The sequence below is a fragment of the Scyliorhinus canicula genome, chromosome 9, assembly GCF_902713615.1.
Source record: "Scyliorhinus canicula chromosome 9, sScyCan1.1, whole genome shotgun sequence".
In the NCBI taxonomy this organism is placed as follows: domain Eukaryota; kingdom Metazoa; phylum Chordata; class Chondrichthyes; order Carcharhiniformes; family Scyliorhinidae; genus Scyliorhinus; species Scyliorhinus canicula.
In genome coordinates, this window is record NC_052154.1 from 142,085,368 (window position 1) to 142,107,321 (window position 21,954).

At 48.1% G+C, this 21,954-nt stretch overlaps 1 protein-coding gene across 4 annotated transcripts in view; it reads left to right on the top strand.

Annotated features, from left to right (window-relative positions):
- Positions 1–21,954, top strand: part of ush1c (Usher syndrome 1C) — a 352,756-nt gene that overhangs the window by 249,279 nt on the left and 81,523 nt on the right. For 3 of the 4 annotated variants that reach the window (XM_038807794.1, XM_038807795.1, XM_038807796.1), the window contains exon 16: positions 21,843–21,884. In XM_038807794.1, coding sequence (XP_038663722.1) covers positions 21,843–21,884 — 42 coding nt within the window. Of the gene's footprint in view, positions 1–12,729; positions 12,793–21,842; positions 21,885–21,954 lie in introns of all 4 variants that reach the window. The other variant, XM_038807797.1, reaches the window with a different exon arrangement.

Below are 21,954 nucleotides of genomic sequence, written 5' to 3' on the forward strand. Positions count from 1 at the left end.
AACACCAGGTTAAAGTCCAACAGGTTTGTTTCAAATCACTAGCTTTTGGAGCGCAGCTCCTTCCTCAGGTGAATGAAGAGGTGGGTTCCAGAAACATATATATGGACAAAATCAAAGATGTAAGACAATACTTTGAATGCAAGTCTTTGCAGGTAATTAAGTCTTTACAGGTCCAGACTGAGCAACTGGAGAGAGGGATAATCACAGGTTAAAGAGGTGTGCATTGTCTCAAACCAAGACAGTTGGTAAGATTTCACAAGCGCGGGCAGATGGTGGGGGGAATGAATGCAATGCGATATGAATCCAAGGTCCCGGTTGAGGCTGTACTCATTTGTGCGGAATTTCGCTATACATTTCAGCAATTCTACGCTGTCGCGCGTCCTGAAGGCCACGTTGGAGAACGCTTACCCAAAGATCAGAGGCTGAATGCCCTTGACTGCTGAAGTGTCCCTGACTGGAAGGGAACATTCCTGCCTGGCGATTGTCACACGATGTCCGTTCAACTGTCATTGCAGCGTCTGCGTAGTCTCGTCAATGTACCACGCTTCTGAACATCCTTTCCTGCAACGTATGAGGTAGACAACGTTGGCTGAGTCGCACAAGTATATACCACATACCTGGTGGGATGAGTTCTCACATATAATGGTGGTACCCATGTCGATGATCTGGCATGTCTTGCAGAGATTGCCATGGAAGTGTTCTGTGGTTTTGTGGTCGCTGTTCTGAAGGCTGGCTAGTTTGCTGCAAACAATAGTCTGTTTGAGGTTGCACAGTTGTTTGAAGGCAAGTCGTGGGAATGACCTTGGCAAGATGTTTGTCTTTATCGATGACATGTTGAAGGCTGCGAAGATGATGTTGTAGTTTCTCCGCTCCAGGGAAGTACTGGATGACAAAGAATACTCTGTCGGTTGTGTCCCATGTTTGTCTTCTGAGGAGGTTGGTGCGGATTTTTCCTGTGACGCGTTGGAACTGTCGATCGATGAGTCGAGTGCAATATCCCATTCATACGAAGGCATCTTTCAGCCTCTGCAGATGTCTGTTACCCTCCTCGTCTGCGCAGATCCTGTCTATATGGAGGGCTTGTCCATAGGGGATGGCTTCTTTAATGTGTTTAGGGTGGAATCTTGAGAAGTGGAGGTTATCCGTGGGCTTGCGGTAAAGCGAAGTGCTGACGTGACCGTCCTTGATGGTGATGAGTGTGTCCAAGAATGCAACCAATTCTGGAGAGTAGTCCATAGTGAGACTGATGGTGGGATGGAACTTATTGATGTCATCGCGTAGTCGTTTCAGTAATTCTTCGCCGTCGGTCCAAAGGAAGAAAATGTCATCGATGTATCTGGTGTATAACATCAGTTTAAGGACCTGTGCGGTGAGGAGGTCTTGTTCAAACTTATGCATGAAGATGTTGGCATATTGAGGTGCGAATTTGGTCCCCATGGCTGTTCCGTGTATCTGGATGAAGAACTTGTTGTTGAAGGTGAAGACGTTGTGATCCAGAATGAAGCGGATAAGTTGCAGAATTGCGTCTGGAGATTGGCAGTTGTCGGTGTTGAGGACTGAGGCTGTTTCAGCAATGCCGTCGTCATGGGGGATGCTGGTGTAGAGTGCCGAGACATCCATTGTGACGAGGAATGTTCCTGGTTCAACTAGTCCATGGGTGTTGAGTGTCTGTAAGAAGTCCATCGTATCACGACAGAAGCTGGGTGTTCCTTGTACGATGCCCTCAATGTAGCCAAAGAGGTTCTCACACAGGGTCCCATTACCTGTTACGATCTTGTCGGGTGCTTCTTGCTTCATCTGCTGTGCCAACTCAACTGTGTGGTGTGCACCAGATAGTATCTCTGGGATGGTGTAAGATGTTGGAGATGGCTGTGATGGAAAGTCACTGTCATCCTCCAACCCAAGTTCCGGGGTCTCCTGAGCCTCGGACAGAGGGCTGGTACCTGAGCTGCTATCAGCATCACTGTTCAGCTCACAGGCGGGGCCCCGGCTGTGGCACTGGCTGGGGGCGGGGAAGCCTGATGGACCCGCCCCATCTTCGGCAGGTCCTGCAAGACATATTACAAAATGTATGATTAGACCGCGGCCCGTGGGGGGAGGGAGGGGGGGGGGGGGTTTAGTGGTGTAGGGTGAGGGTGGTGTGGGGGTGAGGGTGGTGTTGGGTGAGGTTGTTGTTGGATGAGGTTGGTGTGGGGTGAGGTTGAGGATAGGATGTCGACACACGTCCTTTGGGGAACTGCAACTAAGCGGGGTCTCACCTCCTCAACTGTGGCCGAACTCCACCCCTGGCCACATCCAAGGCCCTCTGCTCTGCCATGGTGGGCAGTCGCAGGTCTGCTGGTCCTCATGTTTTCTCCCATTCCTGTTACATGCAGCCTTCTCCTGGGGTGTGGGGTGGGGGGAATAAAAGGGATAACAGTGTTAGACAGTCCGAAGCATGCAGCCTAGAGGGTGGGTGGCTGATGGTCTCAGTGGCCAGGGCACTCGGCCAAGGTGGCTGGCAAGGGTGCTAGCATGTGGGGCAGGGTGGGGGTTCGACCATCCTCTGGGAGGGAGGCTGCGTGTTAGGCGTGTGTGGTGGGGGCGGGGTTAGTGCCAGGGGCACAGCGCTGCCTACTCACCATGGCCGCCTGAGGAGGTCCTACAGTTTCTTCCTGCACTGCTGGCCAGTGCGGACAACGTTGCCCACGGCATTGACTATCTCTGCTACATGTGCCCTGGCACGACAAATGGCAGCAGCTGACAACCTCTATCCCGGATCAGGGTACAGGGTCATCCTTCTCTCCTCCTTGGCGTCCAGGAGGGTCTCCAGTTCGGCGCCAGTGAAGCATGGAGCTGCTCATCTTACAGCCATCTTGTTGTCTGGGATGGTGTGTGTGGGGAAGAATCATTTATATGCGGCTCTAGCTCCTCAGCCTCATGAGTGTCAATCACGGACCCGGTGAATCCCGCACCATTTCTCATTAGACATGATTGTGTTCCACGCGGCACCAGTGCTAGCCCCTTAATAGTAGCAAAATCGTTGCAGGTGTGATGCTGATTTTTCTGTCGTTAAAGTGCACAAATTCTCCGTTGGCGTCTCAGAAATGGAGAACCCCGCCCACTACATTTAAACCCTCCCATCTTCTCAGATTTACTTGTGAGGTGTTAGATTGCATATCGATACAGATCAATAGCTCTAAGAAGTATTTGGTGTGTTTTAATTGCTAATCCAACTCACTATGGGATGTAACTAGTATATCAAGGTGAACGGCGGGATTTGCCTGTACCCGGCGGGGCGGGGGTGTGGGCAGGACGGAGTGGCGTGTACCACTCCGGCGTCGGCCCGCGCCAAAGGTGCGGAATCCTCCGCACCTTTAGGGGCTAGGCCGGCACCGGAGTGGTTTGTGCCCCGCCGGCTGGCGTGGAAGGCCTTTGGCGCCGTGCCAGCCGGGGCCGAAGGGACTCCACTGGCCGGCGAGAGTCCGCGCATGCGCAGGTGCGTCAACGGCTGCTGACGTCATCCACGCGCATGCGCAGGGTGGGGGTCACCTACGCGTTGGCCATCGCGGAGGCTGACACAGCCAACGTGTAGGAAAAGAGTGCCCCCCAAGGTACAGGCCCGCCCGTGGATCGGTTGGCCCCGATCGCGGGCCAGGCCACTGTGGGGGCCCCCCCGGAGCCCGCCCATGTCGCCAGGTCCCGCCAGTAAGGGACCTAGTCTGATCCACGCTGGCGGGACCGGCAAAAAAACGGGTGGCTACTCGGCGCATCGCGGGCGGAGAATTGCCGGGGGGGTCCGCTGCGAGCGGCCACCGACCGGCGCGCCGCGATTCCCACCCCCGCCAAATCTCCAGTGCCGGAGAATTGGGCGGATGATGGGGGCGGGATTCATGCCAGCGGGAGGGGGTCGGAGAATCCCGACCAAAGCATTTGCAAAGAGAACACCATAATGCAACGCAAGCTGAAAATACAACTAAACATCTGGGTTAGAACAAGGCACTGATTGAATGGCAAAATTCACACCTTTGATACATATTTTTACATCTGTTTACCCATTTAGTATACAGTAATTTCCACTTTCAATGATTTCCTGAGTTTAATTATTGGAACATTTTCAATTTAAAATTCATTCAAATTTAAGGTCCAGGAAAGGCAATATCTGAATTACAGTTAAACCAGATCTTTGATTAATTAATGTAATAATGGCACAAACTATACACATCTTTCCATATCTGCTCGGGTGGATTGAATTGCACACGTAGTTAAGAAAGCCTGACTCCTTGAAAATCTGTGCATTTTTCTGTTTTGAATTGCAGTTATAAAATTGTCTGATAAGGGCAGAAATATTGATCACTAAGTGTTGCTGCACGGTTACAAATTGATACCATTAAATGGATTCTGCAAATGAGACTTTAATGAGCCGCTTATGGCTCCGGACTCCGAGGTTGTCGGCATCTGACCTAGAACCATCCTGCCTTTCCCAACACAGCAAACCATTAATTGGCCACTTAAGGATAGGCAGATCACCCGATGCCACAACCACTCCTTGTAAAATGGGAGTGAGGACAGTGGCGGCTGGGTTGGCGACAGGTAGGTCATGCACTGCATCGTGAGCAGCCCCATCTCCAATCAAGTGATGGGTGAACGTAAATCCCACGGCAACACCCAAACATGGTGCTAAACAACCATGGACAGTCTGCCATCTCTCTTGCAGGACAAGATGGCGCACAATAGAAGGGTGCAGAGCAGAGACAGCAGGGGACAAGGACACCTGTATTTCTTGGCACCTACAGAGGAGTTGGTTCTATCTGACATGATGCTACTGAAGATGTGATCATGGACTTCTTGCTTCCTATCCAAACCCCTTTCAAACACCCAAAAACTGCTGCCTGCACAACCATAGCAGCTCAAGGAGGAAGGGCAAAAGCACAACATTAATAAAGAAGCCCTGCCACTTGATCTGATACTGGTGACTGTCTATTTAGACACTTACACCCTGCAGGCTAGCAGAGTGTTGGGCTCATCACATGGCAACTCACTGAGTAGAGGATGATTTGGTTGTCAGCTCACCGCATCTGAGGCAGCGGTCAAGTAATTCTGCAGAGGACTCGGATGAAAGCCTTGATGAAGTAGCTTGCAGGAGAATGTTGAGGCGTGCAGTCTCCCATTTAAGATGGAGATTCTCTTCTCCCAGAGTGCCACTAATCATTTGAATTCCACAACCCAAATAGCAGTGGAGGTTATGTCATTGAATATTTCAAGGCTGAATTAGACAGATTTTTGATCAGGAAAAATCAGTTGTCAACAGGTCCAGTTTTAAGTGAGAATTGGAACTGATCCCAGTTGACTAGCTGCCCATTAAATTATTTCTACTTGAGTAGTAAAGCTGATTCTAGCTGTGACCAGTTAGCCTGGTTGCTAACTGATTTAAAGAAACAATTTCATCATGGATTGGGTTGGGGTTAGGTTGTTGGTCGGTGTTGGGGTGGAGGTTCTTTTAATTGAGACCAGGGGTGAGAGTTACAACTTATCTAATTTCAACCTTCTGGCTGACTCGTTCAATTCCAGCTCATCCCGACTCCGAGAATCTTTCTCCTCAGGTTGTCCGAGAAAATACAGCACACAATATGTCCCTCATGGGACAAACAGTCAATGCATAGTACCTTAGAATATAGAAAAGATAGTCACCCTGCAACTAAGTATTAAAAGCTTGAAAAGGGACAATCTAGAACATTAATTCACTTCATTCATATAAATACCACTAATAAATGAAAAGGGCTACCAGTAATATATATCTGTCATAAAATACAACTTGCCTGGACTGCACTATAAATTTCAAATTTTATTGTGATGCTTAAGAACGCAAAACCAAATTGACAGTCCGGAGCCAAAATATAAACACAGTTAAAGTACAGAAATGTTAACTTGCAGCAGTTATTCAAAATATTGAACTGAAGAATTTACATGTTGCTTCACTGGATTTATATCTCTTATTAAGGTGCTGATTCTTCTCAGATATTTCCCTTTCTTGAAAATCTCGTCCCCGGGTGACAGTTTGACTTGTAAGTAAACCCAGCGGCAGACTATCCTACATGTAAAGCAGATTAATGACAGATTCTGCACAAGGTTATTCAACAGTTCAGTGTTCAGTCTCAGTTAATGACATTTCATTAGTGACAGAGGCACGTTTAACACTGCACCTACCATCATAATGATTCATCATTTTCGGCTGAAATCTGCATTGATGATCCGATGTTTTGACAATTCATTCGAAGAATTCCTTGCCATCAATTGTGATGTACAACTGCTCACTGACCTCTTTATCCTCCGTATCGGGGGCTTGCTGCCTGAGTTGTGTTGGTGGTGCAGACATCTCTGACACATTTTCCTTGTGTGGTGCAGATGCATCACCTCGCCTAATACCATGATTAAAAAACATTTGCTTTTTCATATATCAGTGATGGTAGGCCATTGCACAAATCTGATTCACTCTATCTTGTTCCTGACTAGGCAGAGTACAAGTCATAGAAAGAGGTGTATTATGTAACATTAAAATAACAGTTACATCCCACCTATTTTTGACAGCTCCACCATTTCCTCCAGTAGCTTGTGGTTTATAGCCTCCAGCTGTTTTTTTGAGAGCCCATCAAATGTTCCTTGCAGCTATTCTCTCTTTCACTGTTGCTCTCAGGTCTATGTTGCAGGCAGACTTCTCCTTAACTCAGTCAGACAGAAGGTAATTTTGAAATCATTTAGCTATGATTTGAGACCTCATAAACCATTAGCAACGGAAATCAATGAGGAGATATTTACCCTGGCTACATCTTCGAATGCTTTTTTCACCCAGCGCTGTTGTCCCGGACAGTGCTGTTCACAATCTTGGGCACCCTGAAGTAATACATTTTGGAAGGTTTAATATAGGTCAGAATTATACAGTAAATGGAAGAACCCTGAGGAGTATTGACAGGCAGAGAGATCTGGGCATACAGACCCACAGATCACTGAAAGTGGCAACGCAGGTGGATAAGGCAGTCAAGAAGGCATATGGCATGCTTGCCTTCATCAGTTGGTGGGTCATTGAGTAAAAAATTTGGCAATTCATGCTACAGCTGTACAGAACCTTATTTCGGTCACTTTTGGAATATGGCATACAATTCTGCTCGTCACATGACCGGAAGGATGTGGAGGCTTCGTAGAGGGTACAGAAGAGGTTTACCAGGATGTTACCTGGTCTGGAGGGTATTAGCTGTGAGAAGTGATTGGATAAACGCAGATTGTTTTTACTGGAACGACAGAGGTTGAGAGGTGACCTGACAGGTTTACAAAATTATGTGTGGCATGGACAGAATAGATAGTCGGATGCTTTTTCCCAGGGTGGCAAAGTCAATTACTGGGGGACATAGGTTTAAGGTGCGAGGGAGGAAAGTATAGAGAATATGTGCGAGGCAAGTGTTCTTACACAGAGCTGATGAGTGCCTGGAATGCGCTGCCGGAGGAGGTGGTGGAAGCAGATACGATAGTGGTATTAAGAGTCATCTTGACAAATACATGAATAGGAAGGGAATAGGAGGGGAATAGAGGGATACTGACCCCGGAAGTGCAGAAGGTTTTAGTTTAAACAGGCATAATGATCGGCAGGCTTAGAGGGCCGAAGGGCCTGCTCTTGTGCTGTACAGTTCTTTGTTCTTTTTTTGAACTTTGAGCTACTCTCTGCCTTCCATCTGAACACTTCATGGGTGCCTATGGATCAAAACCAATTTAATAACATTACATGGCACATTTTAGATTTACTTGTCTAGTCATTTGGGCATTATACTAGGTAAATAGTTTCCAAGATTCAACTTCTTGCTCCTTTTTATGAAAATAAAGTTTCCTTTCCTCTTTAACTCAGTGGCAAGGCAGCTGGTTGGTGATGCTGAGAGGTTATTCATGAAGGCCACACCTTCTGAGCCTTGCCTCTCGCTTGAGGTGTGCTGATCCTCAGGTTAAATCACCACCCATCAGCTCTCCCCCTCAAAGGGGAAAGCAGCCGATGGTCATCTGGTACTATGGTGACTTTACTTTTATATCAGGCAAATATTTTCCAAAATTCAACTTCTTGCTCCTTTCGATGAAAAGGAAGTTTTGTTGCATCTTTGAAATCTACCAGTGAGAATCATAGGAAGTTCATAGCACAGAAAGAGCCCATCATGTCTGTGCCAGCCGAAAATCAAGCCCCTCAGTCCAAGCCCATTTTCCAGCACTGGTCTGTAGCCCTGCCGCTTACGGCATTTGAGGTGCATATCCTGAAACTTTTAAATGAGTTGAGAGTTTCTGCCTGTACTACCTTTTCTACCAGTGAGTTCCAGACCCCCACAACCCTCTGGGTGAAAAATGTTTTCTCACGTCCCTTCTAATCATTCTGCCAATCATTTCCCCTAGTCACCAAACTCTCTACTGAAGTATTGAGTGTAACTCCAACAATTGGCTGTTACAACACTTAGATTTTGCTAAAATCGACATAATTTTGTTTAGTTTCAAGTTCTAAGCCTGTTCCCAGCATTGCAATTAACTATTCTCTCAATATTGTCAGCCACCCCATTTTAATCTTCCTTGATGTCAAAATACTTGTACAATGGATGGGAATGTCCACACTCCGCTGCAGCGTGTTTCGTGGCAGCTGAGGTGAACCGCCATTGGCCGGTGGTGGGATCTTCTGATCCTGCTGATGTCAACAATTTTTGCCATTGTATGCGTCATGGTCCCCACCACCAGGAAGCCCGTGGCAAGGGGTTTTACATCGGCTGGACTGGAATATCCCACTGATGGAAACAGACGGAAAATTCCGGCCAATATTTCTCTCCCAAGTGATTGCATGGCTGAGGGAGGGAAGGAAAGGAATTGTTTAGTCCTGGTGCTCCAGCCAGTATGGTACAGGACAGGCTTGATTGTCATTTCCGGCCCATAAATTTTGTTTGCTCGCAATCAAATTATACACATTTCTTTGTCTATTTACAGGCAAATGTAAACCTTCAGTTTGATTTACATAAATACTGTATTCTGAGGATATTTTCTGCTCCTCAAAAGGACAATTCTACATCTGTTAAATAAAGGTTACCACGGTAAAGGAGAAAACAAAGAGGGTCCTGTTTTAACTAATGAGGTAAAAACACCATTCTGGTAAAAAAGGTTCTAGCAATTTACAGGGCAATTTTCCCACAAAGTAATGTCAAATTATTGAAAACGCTGGGTTTGTTTTAATGGACAGCTTGCATGGGAAATAAACAATGTTGTGATAGATTATCGATACTAGTAAGATGATCTAAGCCTATGAAAAGTTGCACTTAAGCTAATAAACTTTGGAGTTAGCTATTCTCAATTTACCTCACCAAATTGCTTTCGACATTGTCCCTGCCAGTCGTAGTGTTTGATCAATTAACTTCGGCCAAAGTTTTCCGGTCCCTGTCGGTAGCAGGATCTTCCAGTCCCGCCGAATTCAATAAACGTTTCAATGACGTGTTGCATTGGTCGTGGGGGATTCCATCATGGCGCGGTCAGAAAATTTGGCCATTCATGTTACGTATCACAAAAATGCTCAGTGTAGACATAATCCTAGTTTGGAAGAACAACTGTGCTGGATAAGTTTCGTATTTCAATTTGATACAAAACGATTTGATGCACCAACCCGTCATTATACTTACTTGAAATGTTGGCAACAATTATGAAACAAATGCCTTCAGGTTATCATGCTCAATTGCAATAATATCACCTGTTTTGTTTGGTCTCCTGCTGCGTAAATTGCTTTAAGACTCTGAAGCTTATCATAACAGCGAGGGAGGAACAGAGGCTGTGCTGTAATCAACGTGGAATTGGCAGAGGGTGAGAGGTCAGTTAGGTCACCACTGCTTGTCAGTCCCATGTAGATGTTAGTCTGTGCTACGTGGGAGTTGTTCTGTAAATAAGGATTAAAGAAAAGCAGCAGAGAGCAGATTTCCAGATAGTTTTTCTCAAATTCCCTGAATTATAAGAACAGATGAAATAGTCCGCATTCGTGGCAATTTCCGGGGAGTGAATGTTTTTTAAAAATATTTTCATTTGTTTTGTAATTACAGTAACATATGTTGTGTACGATACACTGTAGCACTAATATCGATAGACAACCAAACAGAAAAACGAAAAGAAAGAAAAAAAAGACACAAACGGGGTCTAGCAAATTAATGTGCACAACAAAGAAAAAGTAACCAGGAAAATAAATCATGTTGAACAGACAGTTTGTTATGTCGGTCTGATACAGAACCTATGTTCAGGTATGGGAGCTCATGTTTGCGTGCCTCTGGAGGTCAGCTGCCACCGGTGTATAGCTTCGCTCGCATTTCCATTACCACCTGGCACGAAGATGTACAAACCGTCGGCCAGCGTGCTTGTCCTTGCAGCTGTGGTCGCCTCCCTGTGTGTCCACGCCCTTTGTCCCTTCTGGTTCCCCTTTACTGTTTGCACTGGGTTTCTCCTGGTGTTCCCCCCTCCCCTCTCCTATGTGAACATGTTTTAGGAATTGTTAGACATTACCGAGGCTCTTTCCCAGAACCATGGCATTCGCATCCCATCATCAACCACAGGGAGGGTGGAAAGGCTGACATGCTGGTTTTGTGAAAGGGAGAATTTTGCCCACAACTTGAGTCACAAGAGCTCACCAGCACTTGAATTTATGAGGCTACAGCAATCGCAGGTTTGGAGAGGAGACCTGGGAAGTCTTTTGGCTGAAGATTTCTGCTGCAGGATTTGAGGACTGCAGTGGGATGAGCTCTCAAGTGGCCGAGGCGGCCAGCAGAAGGAGGATTGGGGGCTGACCCTCCAATGACATGAAGATGCCAGCAGCAACCTATTGCAAGAGCATTGGTGCTGTTTGCAGACTTCAGTGTTGTGGTCTTGACTCCTACTAGCCAGAGCGTGCTGTCTAGCCTCTCTGTCCTGTGAGGGGCGTGTGGCTGAGGAGAAGACAGCTACTGCTGCTGTTCCTGGTGTGGGCCTTGCTACTGGTACTGTTGATGCTACAATTCTATGATTAGTCCATCATCTCCTTCTGCTCCTCATGAGAGGTGCAAGGGAGATCTGCAAAAGCTGCTCACACACCATGGCAAAGGCTGGTAGCAGGGAAATACAGTTAAAGCTAACTCAAGTGCTAGACAGGTGAAGTGCCTTCCAAGAAGTTGGTAATCATGTGCCAAGCGGCGATAGTACTGTTTGGAACAGCAGCCTCAGACCTCCCGATTGCTGCAACCACTCTGTTTTATTGATGAAAGCCTTCCCAAGCTTGTCAGTTTTACTGGAGAAGCTCTTCCTTCTGTGCACTCGCCTCAGTGACCCTGGTGAGATGTGATAAATCCAGAGACAGTGCCCTGGCTGGGAAATTCAGAATTAAGGGTTAAAACTTTTCACAATTGGTATTTAAACCACCCGAATTACTTAACTGACAGAGCCAAACAAAGTCCCTGCTCACCTCCAATATGCCCCACAGAAACCTGGAAGTGGGCAACATGACTTAATGTTAAATTCAGGCAATTGAACTCCACAAAAGCACACAAACCTGACTCTCCTTATCCGTATAACTGGGTTCAAAAGCCAATTAAAGCATCTCCATGAAAACAAAATGGCTTAAGGGGTATGAAACAAAATTACGAGATAGATTTGAGATCTATGGAAAGTAACCAACATGTTGGCCTAATGACATTTAGCACTGTCGCTTCACAGCTCCAGGGTCCCAGGTTCGATTCCCAGCTTGGGTCACTGTCTGCATGTTCTCCCCATATCTGCGTGTGGTTCCTCTGGGTGCTGTGATTTCCTCCCACAGTCCAAAGATATGCAGATTAGGTGGATTGTGTCCAAAAAGGTTGGGTGGGTTACTGGATTACAGGGATGGGGTGGAGGTGTGAGTTTAAGTGGGGTGCTCTTTCTAAGTGCCAGTGCAGACTCGAAGGGCCAAATGGCCTCCTTCTGCACTATAAATTCTATGATTTCCATATTCTGAAATACATTTAAATAGTAAGAGAATACTTCACTTTCTCTATCATAACCAAGTAATTAATTAAATCACATTCTTATAAATTGTACATTTCTAATCAATGGCTTCCTACAATTTCATTACTAAGTGTGAACTACAAAGAAAATGTCACTTCCTGCTTTTCATTAAAATTCTGCTTTCTGTACTCTTTAGGTTGTTGAGTATTCATTTTTGTCTAATTATAGCTCTGCAAAACACCTTAAGATGTCTTTCTACATGAATGGGCGGCACAGTAGCACAGTGGTTAGCACAGTTACTTCACAATGTCAGGATCCCAAGTTCGATTCCCGTGTCACTGCCTGTGTGGAGTTTGCACGTTCTCCCCGTGTCTGCGTGGGTTTCATCCGGGTGCTCCGGTTTCTCCCACAAGTCCCAAAAGACGTGCTGTTAGGTGATTTGGACATTCTGAATTGTCCCTCGGTGTACCTGAATAGGTGCTGGAATGTGGCACAATAACTTCATTGCAGTGTCAATGTAAGCCGACTTGTGACAATAATAAAGATTATAATTAAGGTGATACTTAAATATAAGTTGCTGCTCTTTGGCAGGAATCTGAAAATTTGAAACCATTTTTGTGTAATGTGAATGTATCTTTGAGAAAACTGAAGAATAACTGAGCAGGTTTTTTTTCCATTTCTTGACGAGTCTGTTGTCTCAGTGTGAACATAACATATTTTTGCTCGATTCATCATACTTTCCTCCTTTCACAGCAACCAGAGATGTTGAAGCGAATGGTGGTCTACAATTCGTCGTTTTGTTCTAAAGGAAAGCACGTAAATAATCAGGAACTTTTATCATGATTTCTTTGATTTTTTTTTGTACATACTCTTTTGATGTAGATATTTTACATGAAGTGGATCTGGGCTTATTACCAACCTCTTTTTTGCCTTCATTTCCCATTCTGTACCTTCCCTGCCTTCTAATGGGTATGTGATTTTTCACTGATTTTGTACTTTTCAGTAAACATCGTGAGCTCAATTCCCCTTACATGAGCGGCAATTTATTTTGCCCTTTTCATGATTCATTGTGCCCCCTCTCCAGCTTAGTAATTCAAACTATGCTAAACTGGAATGACAAAAGCAAGCCTACATTCACTTATGATTTCCTTGCTGCGTGTTTCCAGTAAACTAGTATCGCTAGGTCAAAATGCTCAAAGACCTCTCCGACTGATGATTCACGCACCTTCGTTTCAATATAAAACACAAAAAGAAAGACTTGCATTTATAATATCCCTTTCAAGACCACATGACGACCAAACGTGGTTTACAGCCAATTAAGTACTTATGGAGTGTTGTCACTGTTGTAACGTAGGAATACCAATATAATTTTTCATTCACTTTCAACATCTGTAGGACTCTTAGAATAAATACCATGAGGAGATTGATTAAGATTGGCAAATGTTGAAATAAACTACGGGTGAATCTTGAGCCCACACTCGCCACCCGTGGGATTGACGGCGAGGGTGGAAAACCTTGTGAAAATCGGGCAATGTGATTCTCGCCGGAGAGATTGCGTTTTCTGATTTTCCTCGCCTCTCGCCGTTGCCGTCACAGGATTCACACCCACAAAGGGCGTGAACCTCATTTTAACAAATTATATTATTAGCAGTCGCCCCGCCAAATGACCCACGCCGCTCTAGCTGCCGATGTCGCCGTCAAATGGGCGCCGCGGGTCTGCGCATGCGCATGCGGATTGCGACCGGCGCCAATGCGCGCATGCGTAGTGCAACCAGCGCGATTGCGTGCATTTGCGGAACATGGCATAGGGCTACAGGGGCCGGCGCTGAGCAAAAGAAGCCCCCAGCCTGAGAGTCCAGCCTGTTGATCGGTAGGCCCCAATCACGGGCCAGGCCACAGCGGAGGCCCCCCTCCCCGGGGTCGGACCCTCCTCCCCCCCCCCCCCCCCCAAACCAGGCCGCCCCGGATGGATGAACGCCGAGGTCAAGCCGGGTAAGACCACATGTGGATGGCGCCAGCGGGACTCAGATTTGTTCTACATATTCCCGGACCATCCCAGGTGGAGAATCGCTGGGGGGGGCCGCGTAGAGCTCCCGACCGGCGGCGTCACACAATTCCCACCTAGCCCGGCGATTTTCCGGCCCGGCCTGGGTAAACCAAAGAGTAGAGACAAGGCAAGAGAGAAAGATATTACTATGGGAAATGATGAACCGAACATGACTGTAATGCATGGTGAGCACAAATATTAGAGTAAATCAGCAGTCAAGGCTAAAGATTACGAAAATAACACAAGAGCTGGCTCTGGGCAGGATTTACCATGCCTCCCCCTCCTCCCGGCGTTCTACCTTCCAAAGACAGGGGAAGTCCACCATTGGCCAGTGGTGGAATTTTCCAGTCTCACTGAAATTTAGGGGTTTTGTGTGACCCATACCCTCCACTGCTGGACAACATGCCACAGGGGTTGCTGTCAACAGGATCGGAAGATACCGCCAACAGGAACTGCTGAAAAATGTTGGTCCCTGTACCTGAATGCATGTGGCATCTGAGAGAAAACAGATGAACTGATAGTGCAGGTAAAAATAAATCAGTATAGCCACTATAAAGATATGGCTGCAGGGTGGCATAGATTGGAGCTTGAGTATTGAATGTTACATGACATTTAGGGAGGACAAGAAGCTAGAGAAAGTTGGTGGAGTGGCTCTGTTTATTAATAATAATAATCTTTATTAGTGTCACAAATAGGCCTACATTAACACAGCAATAAAGTTGCTATGAAAATAGTATTAGCACAATAAAAAAGATATAATCTAAATTCTGGAAACCAAGATGTAGAAACCATTTGGATAGAGATGAGGAGCACGATCTACCCAAATGGGGACAGAATCCAGTAGTGCGAGATAAACTGGGTGTTTCGTGGCACTTGGAGCGGCCGTGAAGCAGCACGCTATCTAACATCCATCCGGGTAGATCGGGGGCCGCAGAAGGGAACTCCCCAACGAGGTCCCTCTTTCTGTACTGAGGAGCTCCGCTCGCTGCAACTCAGTGCAGTGAGAGATCGGGACATTATTTTTAAATGGTGTCCCACGCTCTCGAAACCCCAGTGCGACCCCTGAACACTCCCCAAGCTCTAACTCACTTTAAGAAGGGCCTGCCCCCTCCCACTCATGGCACACCCCAGCTCAATCACCGCCATGCATAAAATGCCAACTTGGCACCTTGGCAATGCCACAGTGCCCAGGATAGTGCCAGCATACCACCCTGCCCAGAGGACATGCACCTGGAGGCCTCCAATCCCCAGAGCAACCCCAACAAGTGCCACTCCATTTGGTCCCCATTTGTGGAGAGCAGAACTGAACGGCGCTCACCCAAGATCTTCAAGGCGAGGGAGTTAGATCCCACCCCTTGGTTAGATCTTGGGAATGCATATTAAAGTGAGACTAGCTGTCTCACTCTAATATGCAGATTTACCAGAAAATGATCCCGCCCATATGGGCAGGATTCACATCGCGATATCTCACAAGATCATGTTACATCTCATTTAGCGTGGCGTACCGGTTGCATTGCACCGCGCTGCTTTACGGGCGCAACAAAACCGGTAGATCCCGCCCGAGAAATCATAAAGGCAAGAAGTCACTTGTTGGAGTGATGTAAAGGCACCCTAAACGTACTACATGGTGGGACAGATTTAAAGGAAGACATAATGGGAGCTTGTTAGAAAAATACGGTTATAATCGTGAGGATTTTAATCTACATACAGGCTGGAAAAATCAGATGAGCAAAGGTAGCTTAGGCAAAGAGTTTTGGGGCTCATTTCTGTCGCTGCAATCTTCACGTGATTGAAACTTACATTCAGTTTGAGAGAGAAGGGTGGATCCAAGACTAATATTTTAAACTTAAATAAGGGCATTTATCAGATCATGAAGACAGAGCTACCTAAAGTGAGCTGGGAAATATGGTTAGGGGATAGCCATTAGAGTGGCAAACACTTAAAGGAATATCTCAGAATAGATATTTTCCAACAAAGAAGAAAAATTCCAAGAGGAGGACCCATCATTCACTGTCAACTAAAAATGTTAAAGGTAGTCGGAGGGATACTCCCTTTCAAAAACCAAGTGTTGACGTCAGGATTAAATCGGTGGACTTCTATGACAGAAAAATTAGCACCGCCCCGGAGCAATTCAGGAACCACTAATGAGCTAGCACCAGCACCACGTAGAACATGACTGATTCCAATGAAGGACGGTGGCAGATTGCCACTCAAGAAGCTAACTAGCTGCAGCCACATATTAGCATTCCACTCTCCACACACACTCAGCCCAGCCAACAAGATGGCACTGGTTGCGCTGGAGTGTGGCCATCCCATTGATGGGTCGGCTGGGGCCAGAGGGTACCTAGGGGATGCCCTGGGGAGACACCCATATGACCCGTGGCACTACGTTAACAGTGACAGAATATCTGTAACATAATTTTTGAGCTTTTATACTCGATATCCCATCCTATGAAGGCAAGTATGCCATATGCTTTCTTTACCACCATTTCCACCTGTTTTAAGGCCACTTTTAAGGATCTGTAAGCCTGCACGCCCAGGTCTCTCTGTGTCTCTATGCTCCTGATGGTTCTGCCATTTATTTTGTAGCTCCCACCTGAATTGAATCTCAAAATGCAGCACCTCGTGCTTGTCTGGATTAAATTCCATCTACCATTTCTCTGACCAATTTTGCAGCCTATCTATATCCTGTGAGGGGCTGTTTAGCTCACTGGGCTAAATCGCTGGCTTTGAAAGCAGACCAAGGCAAGCCAGCAGCACGGTTCGATTCCTGTACCAGCCTCCCCAAACAGGTGCCGGAATGTGGCGACTAGGGGCTTTTCACAGTAACTTCATTTGAAGCCTACTCGTGACAATAAGTGATTTTCTTTTTTTTTCATTTCCTGTTGTATTCTCTGATAATCTTCATCAATATCCGAAACCCCTGCATTCTTAGTATCATGCGCAAACTTGCTAATCAGACCCGCTATGTTTTCTTTCAAGTCATTTATATATATTACAAAGAGCAGAGGTCCCAGTACTGATCTCTGCAGGACACCACTAGTTACAGACCTCCATTTGGAAAAACACCCTTCCACTGTTACCCTCTGTCTTCTATGGCACAGAGGGAGTTGGCCCACACACTGGCTGACGTGGCACAAACCTTCAGGGTGTTGCATTCCCAGACGGAGATGCCCTACTCCCTGTGGTCCATGGCCGCAAACGTTCAGACCCTTGTCGTTACCAGAGCGGGCCGCCAGGACTGGCAGCGGCAGGTGGTGGTGGGGCCTCGGGGGATGGCTCCATTCTCACCCCCGTCCCATGGAGAAGCCCGGGGCCCATCGGGCACCCCGAGGGAGGAGGAGGTGATGGGGCCTGTGCCGATGACTCCTGCAAGGGGAGTCCCAGAACACCGCAGCACCTCGGACTCCCACCCCTCCTGTCCCTGGTACATCTGGTGAGCAACAGGCAGAACAGGGTGGCACCACGCCACCCGGGATGTCGGAGGAGCAGCCGGGCCCATCCAGGCCAGTCACCCCAGGAGACATGCGCCAATGGGGACCCTCGTCGCAGGGCAGGAATTACAGCAGGCCGCCTCCATTCCTTCTGTACCGTCTGGAGAAACACAAAGGCGTAGTGGTAGGGCCTGTAAGGCTAGAAAATTAGACACTAGTTTAGTTGGCATGGGTGCAGAACACAGCTTAGATACAGGGGCTGGGACACAGACAGTATATAATTGTTCACATTAAATACCGTTCACACCGTTAAAACCAGCCTTGGTGCTCTGTCTGATGGGTGGTGGGGTGGGGTGGTCAGTGATGGCCACTGGGGGTGAGGGGTGGTGGACGAGTGAGGGCCAGTGGGTGGAGCTTGTAGCCCCCCTCCCCCGACCGTCCCCATCACTTTATCCCCAGCTACTCAACAGGACCGTGTGATGGACGGTCAGGTCGCATGCAGTGATCACCCAGGTGGAAAGTGCTACTGTGGACACAAGTCAGACATTGTTGAGCATGGAGCTCATCGCTGAGTGGGCTGTTATCATCCTCCATCCCATGGACCAGACCCGCTGTCACTGCCAACCCAGTGCCCCCAGCTCGTAGTGCTGCAGGTATGTATAACAGAGGGGGGTGTGTATGCGGGTGGTTGGGTGGTGTGGGAGGTGAGGGTGGTTGGTGGTGTGGGAGGTGAGGGTGTTCGGTGGTGAAGGGGTGCGGTTTTGTGGTGTCCGTGCCCCTGCAGGCAACATCCCTAGTTGGTGAAACATGTCTCAATCAATGTGTCCCGTGCCCACTGGTCCTGGCGGTATCGCCATGCGGCCTCCTGTGGCCAAGTCCCATGTCCCACTCATTGTCCCCCTTCCCCTCATCCTCCTCATCTGACGAGGTCTACCCTTGCCCCTCATTCTCCTCCAGCCCATTGCCCCTCTGCTGGGCTATATTGTGCAGGATGCAGCAGGCCACCACAGTGCGACTGACCCTCCGGGCCCCTCCAGAGTGGTCCTGAAGTGCATTTTCAGGACCCCGAAGCACCTCTGGTCGCACAATGGGCATCATTGTAGCTGTGCTCCGCATCGGTCTGTGGCCTCCGTATAGGCGTCATCAGCCACGACCGCAACGGTTAAACCCTGTTGTGCAGCAACCAGGTCCGCAGATTGGGGGGGGGTATTCCTCGAACATGTCGGGGATCACAGATTGTGCCAGTATGAAGGAGTCATGTATACTGCCCAGGTACCAGGCACAGACGTGCAGGATCCGCATCTGTTGATCACAGACCACCTGAGCGTTCATGTAATGGTACCCCTTCCTGTTCTTGAATAGCAGCCTGTTATCCGCCGGTGGTCGCAGGGTGACATGCACTCCATCGATTACACCTGGGCCCGGGGTAATCGGGCAACGGCAGCAAAGCCCTGCCAGCAGCGCCGGCCCTAGGGTTGCTGGCGCCCCGGGCAAGCTGAACTTCGGCGCCCTTCGGGGGGGGGGGGGGGGGCGGGGCCGGGGGGGGCCCGGGACCGGGGGGGGGGGGGGGGGGGGGGGGGGGGGGGCCGGGGGGCGGTGCCGGGGCAGTGCCGGGCGGGGCGGGGCGGGGGAGGCCAGGGGGGAAGGGGGTGGCGGAGGGGGCCCGAGGGGGGGGGGGGCCGGAGTGACCACCGGCGAGCCTGGATCCATCCGCCATGTTTGTGCGGGGCGGCCTGAGGGAGGGCGGCCACCGCGCATGCGCTGGTTGCCACCGGCCCAACTGCGCATGCGCGGGACCCGCACTCCTTGATTGCGCCCCCTAGCACATGGCGCCCCGGGCGACTGCCCGAGTTGCCGGTACCTTGAGCCGGCCCTGCCTGCCAGAGCATCCTGGTGGGCGCTGTCCACTGGGTACTGGATATGCCGGTCCGCAAGGGCACACAGGATGTCTGTAACGGATGTACCTGTGCAGCCGATGCCTGGGAAATGCCGGACAGGTCCCCACTCGGCGACTGCAAAGATCCTGTCGCGTAGAAGTTCAATGCTACCGTCACCTTGTCAACTACTGAGAGCGGGTGTCCTCCCCCATGCACTGCCAGGTGTGCCATCATGTGGCAGATATACCTGACAGTCTCCCTGCTCATTCGCAGTCTCCTCCTGCTTGCCCGGTCCGGGAGGTCCTCAAAGGACATGTGGTCACGGTAGATGCGTGGCCTCATCGGCACCTCCTTGGCACCACCTCCTCCTCCTCCTCCATCTCATCCTATTGGGCAGCCAGCCCTCCAGCCTGAGCTGCTGCCATCTGCCCCTCTGCAGCCCGCTGCTGTGGGGTGGGTGGCCAGCGAGATGTCCGCCGTAATGGAGCAAAGCCCCTGTCCTGTCGGGGTACCACGACTGCTCAGATTTCCCCTCTCCCCGTTCCCGCCCCTTCCCCAGTCCTGGCAGGCCCCCCCTCCCCCTGCAGAAAGTACGACAGGTGTCCAATCCGGGAGCCCGCTGTCCCCCCCATGCCACCTCCTACCTCCTCTTGTAGCCGCCTCAGCCAACACGCCAGCATCACAATTTTTTATAGGACATTAGAAACATGGAAATCAGCCCATCCGAGGCGCAGAATCGCTGAGGCTCCGGAGAATTGGTCATCGGGGCAGATAATGGGATGCGTACTGTACTTCCGGGCCGTGTTGGGGGGGCCCGGAGAATGCTGATTCAGTACGAAACCGGCGTTGGTCACGATTTTGGTGTCGGAGCCGATTCTCTGGCCGATTGCATTTCGGCGTCAACGCACAGAGAACCCAACCCAAGATTCCAGGTGTGGCGTCACCAACACCCTAAATAACAGCAGTAAAACATTTCTATTCCTATACTCAAATCCTCTCGCTATGAAGTCCAACATACCATAAGACCATAAGATCTAGGAGCAAAATTAGGCCATTTGGCCCATCGAGTCTGCTCCACCATCTGGCTGATATGTTCCTCATCCCCATTCTCCTGATCGCCTTATTAATCAACAAATCCCCTTATTAATCAAGAACGGCAGATTGCTTGAGGTTACCTACAGAGCTACAAACCAAGAGCTGGAAGGTAGAATTAGACAGAATAGTTATTTCTTAGGACATCGTAACGAGGAGCAGGAGCAAGCAATTTAGCCTCTCGAGCCTGCTGCATCATTTACTATGACCATGGCTAATCTAATCATGGCCTGAACTCCGTCGTCCTGCGCGTTCTCCATAACCCTTCAGTCCATTTCCAATTTAAAATCTGTCTAACTCCGCCTTAAACTGACTTACTGTCCCAGCAACCACCTCAATCTGGGGTAGCGCACTCCACAGATTCACAACCTTTGTGAGAAGTAGTTCTCCTCACCTCTGTTTTATATTGTCCTTGACCTCCTTGTTTAGCTATGGTTTAGAATGTTTTTGGCACACCATTTTTTAAAACCGTACAGCTTTTTAAAGTTCTTTGTGAAGTTTCTGACAGGTCGAGAGCTGTATAAATGCATATTCTTGTTGCTGAACTTGACAAATTATCACTTGGGAGAGTTACTCAAGTATGGCTCACACCCAATGGAAACCGCTTCTGGAGAGGAGGAGATAAGGTTGGCATGCAAAAAAAAAACTATTTCCAAGCTCGTTATTTATTGTCAAATCCCACAAAAGAGAAAATGTCTTACTGTCATGTAAACAAAGGTACTGTGCGTGGAAGATGGCCTTATAAACTGTACCCATACGAAAGGCAGGAATGCAATCTTTAAAAAACACAGTATTGGCAGCAATAAGCTCATAAAACATTGATTGAGGCAGGCAAATTGTCTAATGCAGAGATGAATTAGTTTGTCTTGAAAGATTGATTGGTTGCAAATGTTGTGTCGCAAATGGAGCTGTGGATATCAATGCCCTTGCCTTTGGTTGTCAGGTGGAATTACAGCACATTGTAAGATAAGTGCAAATGTTGCCCTCCTGTTATAAAGTGAAATATTTTCAATCTATAGAATGCTATCCTTGTATCTTATTTCAGATCCTGAGAGTTCCCATCATGAATCAAAGGAATGATCAATACATATACAGGAGAAACAATTCTGCAATCTCTCTTGGAACTATTACATTTGATTACAACTGATGTGCCTTTTAATAGAGAAAATAAGTCAAATTTCCTGAAAACATTGTGTATAAAAATATAAGTAAAGTAAATCTATGGTTGTGCCATTTAATGGGAATGTGATGAAATGATATTTACAGTTACAAAACTTAGTGTGATTTAAAAAATCAATCAGTCAGAATAGTACGTGGATATGCAATGTCACTAAACCTGCACGAAAGAAACAGTTTTTGAGACAATGACAACAAGTAATGTGAAAAGTAATTTGGCATGGTTTCTTCTTACTTCAGGGCTTCCAGAAGTACGTGGAGGACTTTGATCCTTATTCCATGGTAAGTAATGCAGCTAATTGGAAGCTAGAAATGAGTTACTACAGCAAAAAAATACCAAACTACTACTGGA